Source organism: Alosa sapidissima, chromosome 1, assembly GCF_018492685.1.
Source record: "Alosa sapidissima isolate fAloSap1 chromosome 1, fAloSap1.pri, whole genome shotgun sequence".
Classification (NCBI taxonomy): domain Eukaryota; kingdom Metazoa; phylum Chordata; class Actinopteri; order Clupeiformes; family Clupeidae; genus Alosa; species Alosa sapidissima.
In genome coordinates, this window is record NC_055957.1 from 4,765,755 (window position 1) to 4,781,236 (window position 15,482).

At 42.7% G+C, this 15,482-nt stretch overlaps 1 protein-coding gene across 1 annotated transcript; it reads right to left on the minus strand.

Annotated features, from left to right (window-relative positions):
* Positions 1–3,426: 3,426 nt before the first annotated feature.
* Positions 3,427–15,234, minus strand: nipal3 (NIPA like domain containing 3). The gene is made up of 11 exons (XM_042089682.1): positions 14,984–15,234; positions 14,503–14,571; positions 14,011–14,182; positions 13,780–13,839; positions 13,364–13,509; positions 12,799–12,895; positions 11,275–11,410; positions 9,397–9,485; positions 7,744–7,807; positions 6,286–6,380; positions 3,427–5,283 (listed from the first exon to the last, which is right to left on the minus strand). The coding sequence occupies exons 1-11, from the start codon at positions 15,050–15,052 to the stop codon at positions 5,108–5,110; spliced, it is 1,173 nt and encodes a 390-aa protein (XP_041945616.1). The 5' UTR covers positions 15,053–15,234; the 3' UTR covers positions 3,427–5,107.
* Between the last annotated feature and the right edge of the window lie 248 nt (positions 15,235–15,482).

The following is a 15,482-nucleotide window of genomic DNA, read 5'->3' on the forward strand; positions in this document are numbered from 1 at the left end:
ATGACATGAGAGAGTGTCTCCATCTAGAGGCTCTTTCTGGGACTGTACAAATGAAACACATTTCTAGTGAAGTCAAGTGTTCTTTTCTTTAACGAGCCTAAGCCTGACAATAATATGAAGGGGAAATAGAACATATAGCCTAGGCTACTATTCAATTAAATAGCCTAACTAACAATACTACAAGTTATTCTGTGAATAAATCTCACTTAGATAATCGTATTAGGCCTACAATGGAATACCCTGTGCTTTGCCATTTTGCCAGACACAGTATGGAGTCACTGCACAAAAATAAGTGAAACAATGACTTTTGGTCGTCTGATATAGTTTAGAAACAAATGTAGTAAGGCCCTGGGCTAGCCTGTGTGTTGATTTGGACGTGATGCTTTGTGTATAAAATGTCTAGGCTTGGTATACTAAGCTACACGCAAATAAAAACATAACTAGCGCCTCTCAGTCACTGACCAAATCAGTTAACAAGTGGTCGAGAAGACAGGCAGCTCGCTGTAACTCTCACCTCAAAGCTCCACTAACAGTTATAGTAGCCTAACACTGGCAAAAATTAACAGTTGACATAGGCTTTATTTCACCCTGGAAGTAAAATCGTATCTTATATATATATAAAAAAAACATATATCATATGGGTCTCGTTTTCAACAGTGCTTGTACGAGCTGGAAATACGAGGCCATAATAAAGTTACATCAGAGCGGACAGATAAAACAAGCTATATAAGCTCGAGCCGAGCCGTCACGCAGCATGAGCACGAGTATGAGAAAATTACATGCCAACGAGACAAAACATGAACGATAAGGTGTCAGTCCATTAATGTTTGACTAAATCTGTGAATTCTTGTTCTAGGAGAACTACAACAACCTGTTAAAGTCCTTCTCCAGAATATCACTTACCAGTGACTATAGTGATCAAATGGACGTTTTCCGATAATGACACTCTAGTATGATGACGCCGATCCAGTTTAAACTTAACAGAAATATTGTAGGCTATAGCGTGTGATATAATTCGTGTTAATTTAAGCGCCTGTTGATAGAAAGCGCATCTTTTCACAAGATTATTATAGGCGTAGCTACAGCCTACCTCACAGGCAAACTAGCAAAGCGCAACCAGTGATAATTCAGTCCTTATAGTAAGCCGACCAATCAGCGCGTCGACTTATAATGGAGGGGGAGGTTCAAACTGATGACGCAAAGACAACAAGCGCTTGAGCCAAACTGTGATTGTAGCCTACAGCCTGTTTTTCTGCAACTATTAGCGTAGCCAATTTAGGCTATAAGCGTCATAATATCTGAAAATAGCATAACTTTCAGACAAAACAATAGAAAGGTGAACAAACAGCCTTCTATGAGCAGATGGGTTGACATAGGCTTGGTTCTCATGTGTTTTTGGTGAACAGATTGCTCATCATCATTAGGCTATATCAAATGCCCTCAAAAACAGAAAACGAGCTGTTTTAAACGTGAAGACGTCTGAAACTTCACTCTTAAAACGAATGTGTTGAAAACAACACAACTTGCGTTGTTTTTAACACATCTCTGTGACCAGATAGGGACAACACAGTTTCTCTCTCACACACACACAAAGTTTACCTCTGCTGTGCCATCCAGTTCTGTCTAATGTCACACAAGCTCTGGGTGTGTGTGTAGGCCTTGAGTTGACTTTTGAGCTTACCCTAACACTCAGCTTATCACAGACATACCCTGCCAATCGGGTGTAAAGTCACTCAGCAAGAGGCTTAATGACAGGTCTGCTGAGGGATGGAGACGGTGCATCCCAGTGTGTCGCTTCATAGACAGGCACAGCCCGCTGGGAGCCTGCGTTACCTGCAACAGGGATTTGCTATCAGTGGTCCGTGAAATCATGGCTGGTGGCCCCTAAACATGCATGAAATAATATAGTTATTGTTAATAATATAGTTTATCAATAATATAGTTTGGGTATCACTACCTTCGATTCACCAGTGGTCCTCAGCTTTCTTCCTTAATGGGGGTCCCGGGGTCACCAGACCTACAGCCAAACCCATGACATCACACTGGTGGGTCACCTGACCTACAGCCAAACCTATGACATCACACTGGTGGGTCACTTGACCCATGTATATTATGTCTAAGACCTGACCTACAGCCAAACCTATGACATCACACCATCACACCTCTGGGTTCCCAGCATGCTCCTGTGTAAAAGTGGATCACTTCCGGCAAATATCCACAACTGCTGGGAAATGACCGGAAATGACCCTTTATGCTATTCCAACGGGCTAAAAGTGGTAAGGTTGCTATGATAGATACTTTACTGATCCCCATGGGGAAATTCAAGGCCCAAGGCCTATGCTCATTGCTATCGCGGTGTTGCTTTCTTATTTCTGTTATACTGCAGGAGTGAGAACCTGTTCTGATGGAGATGTGTTATGTCATGCAGTGACGTTTGCATCACGTTGCTCATTTTATTGTGGTCATTTGGTGTGAATGTTCTGCACATGACAGCCAGCTGTCTGCACTGGGAGCCTGAAGTGGCCATTCAACACCCCCTGAAGATGATTAGAGTGGCACATCAATGCCCCTGTGCTGGGTCTTCATCTTCGTTTATGGGTCTCGGAGGAGAAACACTGTTCAGCGGATCTCACATTACAAATCACAAAAATGTATAGATTTATAAGATTTATAACTATTTTACAGTGAAGCAAATACACAGTGAAACATGAAGAGTCTTTTAAGTGGTACTTTTAAACGTATGTTTACCAGCTGGCTTTACATTCTGACATAACTGAAACAGATGCTCTGAGAACAAAAATATTTCAACAAACATCTGTTTGTTCCTGTTTAAATTGTTTAGTGAATAGCATTTTTAAATGGCTCCAATAAATTGAACCAACTGTTTTGGTGGACTGTCTATTGGTTGTCCATATCGGAACGAGGTTAGTCATATTCCCAAACACAAACTCACTACAACTTCCTTCAGTTCTAATAAATCCTTGAGGTATTAATTATATGGTAACACTTTACTTGACAGTATCGACATATGAGTGACATGACACTGTCATGAACACATGACACTGTCCTGACACATGAACCCTCAACCTAACCCTAATCCTAACCTCTTACACTAATCCCAACCCTAACTTGTTATGACAAAAACCGAATGACACTTAATGACAGAAGCGTTGTCATAAACGTTTATGACTTGTTTATGACACGTTCATGACAGTGTCATGCCACTCTTATGTTGATACTGTCAAGTAAATTGTAACCAATTATATTAACTTGTGTCCAATGTGTCAAAAAGTTTTTTCCAGTAGCCTACTCATACAGGCAGCTTGCAGTTCATCCTCTTCTATTATATTAACATGTTGATTCACAGAGCAGACCTTGATGACCAGCATGGCATGCCAAAACAGATGACCAATGGGGACAAAAAACGAGTAATAAATTAATATTTGACAACTTATGACATCAGTACAATAAAATCCAAAACCATGAACACAGCAAATATTATTCATTAAAGGCTTTCAATCTTCATCTGTACCTGAACACCCACATTAAATACTCCAAAAAGAATGGAATCGTTATTTCTTTAAGACAAACAGCATCATGAAAAAGCCACACAACTTAAGAGCGTACCTGCCCACAGCACATGAAAATCAGAGAGTACTAGGCACTTGGAAATTATGGAGACCACAAAGGTTAATTTGACATCCAGTTGAAGAACTTCCAGGATAAGGCAGTCTTAACAAACGCTTGCATCTCATTGGTCTACACTACTTCCTGGAGTAGTGATGCGCAGCAATACATTTCTCACTCTCAACCTCAACAGGATTGCACTTCATTAAAAGCCACTGGTAATGACACTTATAAAAACAACTAATCTGTTTTTCTGTAACCATGATCCTCACGTTCTCTTACTTTACTACTCTATGACTTTTCTCCAAACACGAAGGAAGGAGGAACAAAACCACAAAGACAGATTTTTTTCCCACTACATAACTGCTTTGGAATGTGGCTTGGTTTCAAAGTCATTCATTTTTGCAGTACCATAGAGTGTGCAGACATCTCATGCAGTACCATAGAGTGTGCTGTGCTGACATCTCATCCAGTACCATAGTGTGCTGACATCTCATTCAGTACCAACTGAGAGCCTGATTCGTCACCCATCCCACTGTCTCAGATCACCTCTGTTTTTGTATAATTTCATCTTTGTTCCTGGTAGCAGCTTTTGTTTTTTTAAATCTCTCAGGGCTTTCTGTACACCGAGGAAGGAACTTAACAGGAAAGACAACACCACACATGTCAACAAAGCTTTCAGCTTGGTGAGTTACAAGAACATGTTTAAAGTACCTGTCAAAAAACAGGAAGTCAGAGAGAGAGAAAACAAACCAAAAAAGACACGACTAAACAACAGTCCCTATTGGAGTGGCTTGTCTTCTTACAGCCAGTGGGCCGAGGTAAAGTATACAGGTGTGGTCAGTGGAGACGTATCCAGGTGTGGTCAGTAGAGACGTATCCAGGTGTGGTCAGTGGAGACATACCCAGGTGTAGTCCGCACTACGTGGGGAATGCGACTGCACCACAACAGCTCTCTAGATCAGATGAATAATAAAGAATGGAGAACAGTCTTTTCTTCACTCGTCTGACAGTGTAAGTGCTCGATTTTTTTAAGACAATGTTAATTTTGTTTTTTAGTTAAGGGGGTGGCCTATTACCACATTATAATCTGGAGTCACCATGACAACAGTATCCTATGTGACTTCTTGCTTCTTTTGCAACAACAAAAACAACATGTTCTGTTTCTCAAACGTCAACAGTAAAATCAAAGACTTCCTGTCAGTCTCTGGTGAGGAAGGAGGTACCGGCCCTGCCCACAGAGCGGTGGGGCTGAGACGCCTGGGGCCCGTCGGACTCCAGCTCCAGCTCCATGAGGAGGGGTAGGTTTGGTGGGGAGAGGGGGTGTGGAATGAGGGGGTCCCACCTGCTCTGGCTCCGTGCGCAAATGAGGTGTGGTCAGAAGAATGGGAGTGGAATGAGGGGGTGACCCCTTCACTCAGGAGGATCCCCGTTAGTCTCTCTTCGGCTCGGAGGCTTTCTGGGGGGGCGGGGACCCCCGTTAATCTCTCTTCAGCTCGGAGTTTTTCTGGGGGGTGGGTGCCACGGTGACGTGCTCCTGGCTCACAGGGAGGGTTGCCGGGGCAACGCTGTCATTGTTGACCAGCGCGCCGTACGAGAAGGAGCCGTTGTAGTCGGGTTGAACTGCCCAGCCCTTGTCATGAATGGTGGGAACGCCTGCCATTGAGAGAGAAACACATAAACACACAACTTAGTGGGACATGCTAAGGAGATGGCTATCCGATGAGGCCTCGTAATGGAGTTTCAAATACAAGCATGTGTAACCGAGGTCGTAATTCGTCCACGGCCCTCGAACCCGCACACCTCCACACACACCGGCATGGGAGTCGAATGCTCTAACCACTGAGCTAAAAGCTCAGGCTTCCAACTCAGCGGTTAGAAGCGTTCTGAAGGTTAGGGGTGTGAGGATTTACACGGGCAACTAGCATGCTAGCTCAGTTGGCCTCCGTTACACATTTGAGCTCCATTAAGAGAGAAGGGTCATTAGCGTTAGCTCCCCTATGATGAGGGTGTACACTGGACACAGCTGATGGAAGTACAGACAAAACAGTTTCATTTGCTGTGGCGTTCATGTCTTGGGCCACTGTACAGCACTGGGGGACAAATGTCTAGTGTTAATGGTGCTATATCAATCAATAAAATGAGGGATTACTAAAACTACTTCTGCTTTATGTCATCTGTTAATGATTGACTGATGAGGGAACGGCAGAGGACGAGGAAGTTGAGGAGGTTAAATTAAGGCTGTGTTCACACTTTATCTGTTTCGCTGGTACGAACAGCAACCCCCCTTCCCCCACAGATTTCCATTTTTAAGACTGTCAGCATTTTAGAAAATTGCATATTGATAGATAGTTGTACATCTATCTATATGCACTATCTGTCTCTATCTATCTATCTGTCTATCTATCTATCTATCTATCTATCTACCTACATCATCCATCAACAAAAACTCTTTCATACCCATTATCTATCTATCTGGTCAACTAGCCACACCAGATGCTGTGTGTGTGTGTGTGTGTGTGTGTGTGTGTGTGTGTGTGTGTGTGTGTGTGTGTGTGTGTGTGTATTTGTTAATGATGAGGGAACTACTGAGAAGGATGACTGTGTTTAAAAGAATAAATGAGGGTTTGCCAGAACAACGGACTGCCCTCTGCTGACCTTGAACCATGTCCATGGTGACGTAGGGCTCGAACGCTTTGGCCTTCTTGCGGTTCTTGGTGATGAGGAAGACCCCCAGACAGCAGATGAAGCATCTGGGGAGGCAGTCAGACAACCAGGTCAGATTACACGCAAAAGCAACGGCCTGATAGAGCTAGAGGGTTTGGAGTGGACCAGTCTGGGACCCATGCCTGACCCATGCTAGAGGCAGATCACATCACACCACCATGTTGCTGCTGTACAGTGCTACATATACAGTATGTAACTCAAGCAACATCCATGTGCTATGGAGTCATTTTACACAAGCTCAGGCCCAGATAAGACGGTGGTATTTTCTGTATCATGTCTCAATACAATTTTGGCTGTTTCCTGGTTTAAAGTTTTAGAATTGAGTATGAAACTGTGCACATAGACAATGGTTATCAGAGGTTTTCCTGAGCCCATACAATGATTTTCTTCACAGAAGCAGGTCTGGTTTTGATGCAGTGCCATCTGAGGTCCAAAAGACCACAACCATCCAATATTGCTTTTCAGCTCTATCCCTTGTTTGCAAAGATTTCTCTGGATTGTCTGAATGTTTTCATCATACTATGTCCTGTAGATGATTAACTCCCCAAATCCTCCACTGGTATCAAATTCAAAATTAACATAACATTTGAAATAGTCAAATTTGTCATTTTCAACATTTGATATGTTGTCTGTGTCCTTTTTACAACTAAATATGAGTTTAAGAGATTTGCAGATTATTACATTCTGTTTTTATTCGCATTTTACAACATCCCAACTTTTTCTGATTTGGGGTTGTACAAAACTATCAACCTCTGTAGCACCAGTGCTATGAACAAAAAAAGTTAAAGGTACACTATGCAGTTTCAGGTATCTAGAGTTCCCCTTAAGAGTTGCGATATATATATATATATATATATATATATATTTTACTTTGCCATTGTAAATGGTCTACTTCTCATGGCTTGTTCCCCCTGTACACAATGTAAATGCTTTTGAGGAAGCAAAGGACTAACAACAGGCAAAAACTTTCTCCAAAGAGCTATATCTACTGACAAGGTAACACGACTCTCACAAGATGTCTTTGGGTCGGCAATTATTGAAGTTGCATTGCTGGGTCTCTCGTTAGTGACTCGCTACGGCTATGCTCTACTGCTATGCTAGGTGAACGATTACCCTATTACAAGTTCGTTTACCATCAAATTGGCTTCGCAGAGGTGAAAATCTTGCATAATGTACCTTTAACGTACAGCCCTGAGTGAAATCTCCTTCAGTATTATTCTTAACTTTAATTATGAACTTGAAGAAACCTTTTTATATCATCCAGAATAAAATATTCCAGATGCTTGAAGAGTTTCCACACGACACCATATTTAGCTTTTTGCAAGTTGCGCCATTATTTCACTTTGCCGCCTGAAATTGAAATTGCTGAAGCATACTAAGCTAACTCACCCCAACAGGAACATGCAGATGTGGAGGATGTCTTCATGGTTAAATTCCAGATAAAAAATGGTTCCTAGAGAGAGAGAGAAACAGAACACCCAGATGAGATTCAAACCGTGATATCAAATTTAAATTGAAATTCACACCTGGATTAATTGAAATCAGGCAGAAATAATGTTTACAGAAAAAATGCTTGGGTCATTCCACGTCAATTCAACCAGGGCCCACGCACTTAGGTCTCAAAAAATTCTGAAAAAAATTACCAGGTGTACCTATGTTACCCAGGAGACACACTGTAAAATTACTCTTATGTAAGATCAATACTTTCCAAGATACAGCCAGTTTTACAGGGGGAGGGGGGTGTCGATTTTGTTGTCTTATGCAAATCTTTCTTTTTCACTTTCCACTCTGAACATGGGCAAAATGCACCATTGACATCAATATGCTTTGTATAGAGCTACCACAGGTTACTCTATACAACCACAGGTGTGGTGACTACATAAAACATATTGATGTCAATGGGGCATTTTGCCCATGTTCAGGGTGGAAAATAAAAAAGAAAGATTAGCATAAGACAAGTCAAATTGGTGTTTTCAAAAAGAAGGGATCATGGAGAATAAGGAAAAACATATTTAAAAAATCTTTGTATATTCCCACAAGGTGTTTGGGTGCTCTGAAAATTATAACCAAAATGATTTTTCAGACTTGTGAGGTCTGCTGTTCAGACCCTGAAGGGATTTAATTTCTGTTCATTGCTTTTTGTGAGAGTGTTTCTACTTATCTCAGTAAGGAAAATAAATCAAGAGCCTATGTTGAGTACAAATATGTCTTCTGAAGGCTTAAACAGAGCCCAGCCAAAAACTCCAATAAAATTTGTATCAACTTTGAGGGACAGCTATGACCATGCAGGATTATCCAGACCAAACGTGATGATTTTGCTACATACTATTCCTATTTATGTACCACCAAGCAACATTTGAGCCTCCTATATGGTTTAGTTCTTGCACTGTGGGCTTGTGAACTTTGACAAAAAAAAGAGGCTGGACAAAATCGACACCCTCCTCCCCCTGTAAAACTGGCTGTATCTTGGAAAGTATTGATCTTACATAAGAGTAATTTTACAGTGTGTCTCCTGGGTAGCATAGGTACACCTGGTAATTTTTTCAGAATTTTTTGAGACCTAAGGGCGTGGGCCTAAGTGCGTGGGCCCTGGTTGAACTGACGTGGAATGACCCACTTTTTATTTGGGTCATTTTTGTATAGTATAAAGTATATATACTTTTTTGATCCCGTGAGGGAAATTTGGTCTCTGCATTTAACCCAATCGGTGAATTAGTGAAACACACAGTGAGGTGAAGCACACACTAATCCCGGCGCAGTGAGCTGCCTGCTTTAACGGCGGCGCTCAGGGAGCAGTGAGGGGTTAGGTGCCTTGCTCAAGGGCACTTCAGCCGCGGCCCACTGGTCGGGGCTCGAACCGGCAACCCTCCAGTGGGCCACGGCTGCCCTCGAAGATCTTGAAGATCATATTGTAGATAGATCGAAGATTTTGAAGATCATATTGTAAACAAACCAAAATATATTGCAACAGTTCTTTGTGAAAGTTGAAGAAGCTGAATCCAGGTGTGGTTGGATTTCTGAAGCTGAAGAAGAATATCTCACCTGATACAATAGCGAAGGTTGTGGACAGGATGTAGTTTACACTTGCAATAAGCGACGAGTCGTACAGGCACGACGCCTGGGACAAAAACCTGAGGTGACATCATAAAGGCATTTCCAATCACATCGGGGAACTAAACACACATATACATGATGACTGTAGTGTACTTCTGCTACAACACCGAGTCATGCCACATGCAGAAGTTTTCTGATGATACTGCAATTGTGGGGTGTATCAGGGACGAGCAAGAGGAGGAGTACAGGAGCCTGGTGGAGGACTTTGTGCAGTGGTGCAAACTCAATCACCTTCAACTAAACACTTCAAAGACCAAGGAGATGGTGGTGGATTTCCGCAGGTCTAAGCCCGCTCTGCTACCAGTCTCCATTGATGGGGTCAATGTGGAGGTGGTAAGCACCTACAAGTATCTGGGTCTCCACCTGGACAATAAACTGGACTGGTCAGCCAACACTGATGCACTCTACAAGAAAGGACAGAGCAGGCTGTACTTCCTGAGGAGGCTGCGGTCCTTCAATGTGTGCAGCAAGCTCCTCAGGATGTTCTATTAGTCTGTTGTGGCCAGCGCCCTCTTCTATGCAGTGGTATGCTGGGGAGGAAGCACAAAGAAGAAGGATGCTGGGCGACTTGACAGGCTGGTAAGGAAGGCTGGCTCTGTAGTGGGAGCTGAACTGGAGTGCATCACTTCAATATCTGACAAAAGGACCCTAAACAAACTGATCAACATCTTGGACAATGAATGTCATCCGCTCTACAGCACTATCAAAAACCAAAAGAGCTTGATCAGCTGGAGACTTCGCTCACTGCCATGCACAACTGAAAGGCTGAGGAAGTCATTTGTTCCTAGGGCCATTGAACTGTTCAATGCCTCACTAAAGGGAAGAGGAGAGATAGACTTCTCTGCTTAGTCTGTCTGCCTCTCCATGTCCATGTTTTTTGAGTACTGACTGCCCACTATTGCTTACTTCTGTTTTACTACTGTACACAGCCTAATGTTGTTTTCACTACTTTTTTACTGCTACACTGTTTTTCATGCTATGCGGTCAGGCTTCTGATACAATACTGAATGAATGAATGGCTATAACCCTATTACCTCAACCTGTTCTTGCACTGAAATTGTTTTTTATTTTACCTTGTCTACATTATACTTTACTCTCCTAATTGTCTATATTATTTATGCTGGTCTCTAGACCTTACTCTTGCACTGTTGCACTGTTGGACTAATGTTGGACTACTTTTTGCACCTTCACCATGACACTCACTCTCTTGAGCACCTTGCCAGGCACACATAACTAAGGACTATGGTTGGACTACTGTTTTGCACCTTCACATGACACTCACTCCCTTTAGCACCTCACCAGTCCTGGCCCTGTCACTACAAGCGTCTTATGCTTGATCACCCTCAAGCACATTGGACTTTCTTAATTGAACTTATATAGTGTATTTAGTATTTAGTTTTGTTAGTTTTCTTATCTTTTAATGTCTTTATTGTACAGTTGAGCTTAGTTATATGTTTATACTTATACTTATGTTTACTATTTCTGCTGTAAGTGCATGTTGTGTGTTATGTCTATGCTACTGAGACCCTTGAATTTCCCCTTGAGGATCAATAAAGTATCTATCTATCTATCTATCTATCTATCTAGTGTTAAAGTCTGATATTTAGCCAACGTTTTAATCCAAAGCACCACAGACTAGCACTCGCATTCGGTGACGTTGCAGCTCATGTTTTCCCTAAATAGTAACAGACTTTTCTAAGTCCAACCCTCGTTTAACTCAATAAGACCTAAAACGAGGCGCGGAACAGCATCCTACTCTAACCAGCGCATGAACTGTATAAGTGTTTCTGAGTGGAGGAAACGTGCCTGGCTTGGAAGTTGACGGTGGCGACCATGCAGACGAGCATCACGTAGAAGATGGGGTATCCCAGCTGCATGGAGCCCTGGATGCTTAGCACCATCATCCCGGCCACGGCCTTCACCGTGATCACCGTCACCGACCCTGAGGACAGCAGGAGACACGAGAGACAAGAGAGGTCACAGAGGAGAAGGTCACAGAGGAGAAGGTCACAGGAAAGGTCACAGGGTACCGTGTCTGATCAAAACCTCCTGTATGCAAAGTAATTGCCTGCAATGTGACCACACAACAGCTTGATACCATGTGAGCAGGTGCACATACACCATTAGTGCAGGGGAACTAACTAAGAGGACACGCTGCAATGCCTACTGACTTCTACTTCTGCCACTTTGTAAAAATGCAGCTGTGGTCCTTGTGGTGTTCTTCTTTGTGTTTAGCCAGAGGGAATGTTCTTACAAGCAGTGAGGCCAGCATGAGGAGAATGGTGGTATTCTAGAATGTGTTTAGCAGTGAGGCTAGCATGAGGAGAATGGTGGTATTCTAATGTGTGTTTATCAGTAAGGCTAGCATGAGGAGAATGGTGGTATTCTAGAATGTGTTTAGCAGTGCTAGTATGAGGATGATGGTGTTTTGGAGTGTGTTTAGCCGTGAGGCTGGCATGAGGAGAATGGTGGTGTTCTAGAATGTGTTTAGCAGTGCTAGTATGAGGATGATGGTGGTGTTTTGGAGTGTGTTTAGCAGTGAGGCTAGCATGAGAATGGTGGTATTCTAGAATGTGTTTAGCAGTGAGGCTAGCATGAGGAGAATGGTGGTATTCTAATGTGTGTTTTTAACAGTGAGGCTAGCATGAGGAGAATGGTGGTATTCTAGAATGTGTTTAGCAGTGAGGCTAGCATGAGGAGAATGGTGGTATTCTAATGTGTGTTTATCAGTGAGGCTAGCATGAGGAGAATGGTTGTATTCTAGTGTGTGTTTAGCAGTGAGGCTAGCATGAGGAGAATGGTGGTATTCTAATGTGTGTTTATCAGTGAGGCTAGCATGAGGAGAATGGTGGTATTCTAGAATGTGTTTAGCAGTGCTAGTATGAGGATGATGGTGGTGTTTTGGAGTGTGTTTAGCAGTGAGGCTAGCATGAGGAGAATGGTTGTGTTCTAGTGTGTGTTTAGCAGTGAGGCTAGCATGAGGAGAATGGTTGTGTTCTAGTGTGTGTTTAGCAGTGAGGCTAGCATGAGGAGAATGGTGGTGTTCTAGTGCGTGTTTAGCAGTGAGGCTAGCATGAGGAGAATGGTTGTGTTCTAGTGTGTGTTTAGCAGTGAGGCAAGCATGATGAGAATGGTAGTGTTCTAATGTGTGTTTAGCAGTGAGGCTAGCATGAGGAGAATGGTAGTGTTCTAGAGTGTGTTTAGCATAGACTATTATGACTACTAAATAAGAGTGTTTAGCCGGAGGGATTAGTCTTCCCCAGCACTGAGGCTAGTGTGAAGAGCATGATTGTGTTCGAGTGTGTGTTTAGCCGGAGGGAGTGTGCTTACCCAGCAGTGCGGCTAGCATGAGGATGATGATGAGGTAATTGGCATTGCGCTGTTTGTAGAAATAGAGCAGCAGACAGAAGGCGATGATTTCAAGAAGCTGGGGGAGAGGGAGAGAGGGAGATAATCATTCATGCATATGCTTCTTCATCATTCTGTTTTACTTTATTATTTTAATAGCTATACTACTCCATATTGTTTTGGCAATACTGTAACTTTGACAGACATACCAATAAAGCTGATTAAATTTGAATTTGAGAGAGAGAGAAAGAAAGAAAGAAAGAAAGAAAGAAAGAAAGACAGGGAAAGTGGTAGGTAGAGATAGAGAGGGAGAGAGGAAGAGAGGGAGAGAGATAGAGAGAGGGAGGGAGAGAGATAGAGAGATGACAAACAATACTTCAGCATGTAAACAGTTCCCTTCTGACAGGAACTAATGTATCAACAGATAAGTACAAATTCCAGCATATCTGTGTCAATGTCAACACATAAGTTTAAATGTCACTTTATGGATAAACTGGGTGCAGAGTGCATTGACGGTGAGCTAGAGATAGTAAACTTGAAGTTTTACCAAATACAGTAGGAATGGCCATCCAATCACATGCTTAATGATGTTCTCTGCATTTAGCTTCTCGTGGGAGTTGGGTCCAAACGTCACAAAGAGGTAGGTCCCTGCCGCGGCCAGGGCACAGCCCAGAAAGGACAAGATGTACCGCTCTACCACACACACACGCAACAGTGTCAGATCAATATGTACCACTCTACGACACACACACACCACATGCAACAGCAGTGTCAGAACAACATGAACTCCATATTATCCAGACTATACAGGCCTAGGCTGCAGCCCAGGAGATAAAGCAGTCGGAGTTACAGACTAGGCAGGCTGCCAGCGAGGGCAAGGCCACATGCCCATACAGGTATTTGCATAGCAAGAGAATCATTTCCATACGCTCCAAAGGGACGAGTTAGCAAGCGTTTACTCACTTAAAAACTCCTTAGCCTTCCATTTCTCCCTCAGGAATACAAAACCCAGGATGGAGCTCGCTATTGAAATGAAAGACAAATTATAAATAATAGATTAAATAAAAAAGATAATCATGTTATCAGCACGATAACACACTTAAACAACCCAGAGTATTTACTGCATGTCCGAATAACTGATGTCCGAATAACTGATGCCCCCCCCCGCCCCGCCCCGCCCCGCCCCATACTCACCAATGACCGAGACTGCACTGAGAGGTGCTATGAGAGATATAGGAGCAAAGGCATACGATGCAAAGATGGTTCCCTCTCCCACCAGGGTGATAAGTAGCCCACACCACCAGGTCTTGGTTCTGTAGAAGGCCCGCTGGTCATTGGTGCCAGCCTGCACGACATGGCCATATTTCTGTGAGAACATAACAAGGAACCAGACAATTAAATTCAACTTGTTTTTATGGCACTATTAAGAAGAATATTGTCTCTCGACAGAGCTAATGACTTATGAATCTAATAGAAGTGGCATAAGGCAATGCTGGTAAGGGAAACGTCCCTTCTTCTAACGGATGAAACCTTGAACACTCTTGATTTGCTTCAGGCCATCCCAGTAAGGAGGTACCAGAGTAAATCAGTCCAAGACTGTAGGAGCAAATGCACTACTATCTGACAGCTGACCAGCTTAACTCAAATATACAATCGATCTATAAAACATCTATATACAATGCTCACCTGAATGCTCACGGCAATGCTGACAAGCACATTCCCAAATATTGCAAGAAGTGTCCCAATGAGGTTTTCCTGTAGAACACAAACCCACATCCGAATATTACTTATATGACTACACAGGTCCGAATAAACTTACAACAGGAGACACAGACACAGACACACACACACAGACAGACAGACAGACAGACAGACACACACACACCTCAATGTTACTTTAAGAAGAAACAATGTTTAGCAGCTTCTTTTCAAACACATCAAAAGAAAGGCCACTCCCAAATATGTAAAATCATTCAAAAACAGTTTATAAAACCATATGTCCAGGAAGTGGCTACAATCAATAACTTGCATTCTCAAAGGAAACAGAGGAACCGCGGAGTAACCCCAACTATCTTCTAGGCGTTTCATTTTGTTGACACGTACAATTACAACAGACGTAATACTTTGAGATGTATCAATGCTAAATCTCAGGTAACCTGCTGTTTACCGTGTAAGACGGAGGACCGTCGTCGACAGGATCTGAGAAACCGCCATCCTCTTTGGCAAAGGTTGCCATTCTTATATGAGATAGCAAACTACTACTGCAGTGTAGCCAAATTCTTTGAAGACGGGGGCATTACAAGTCTGGTCGCAGAAAAATGAAAACCACTCGACAAAGGAGTTCAATCGTCAGACAAGACTTTACCCAAGTAGGTTTACACTGTAAACGCCATATTGAATATCCTGTTTATCCGGTCTACAGTACTTCTGCGATGTGACGTTATGTTTGCGTTGTATTTTTGAGAGGTTCTGCCATCTAGCGGACTGACTGCACATGTGCAACATAAGATACTTAAAATAAATCTTAGTTAGTTATGTTATGATTACCGCAGCGATACTGTATAAACATGCTTAGTTGTGTTGTCAGTTAAATTAAATGTGTCTCTCCACTACATTGTTTTTACATTCTAGCCTAGGCTATGCTAGATTCCCGTGGTCAATCAGTC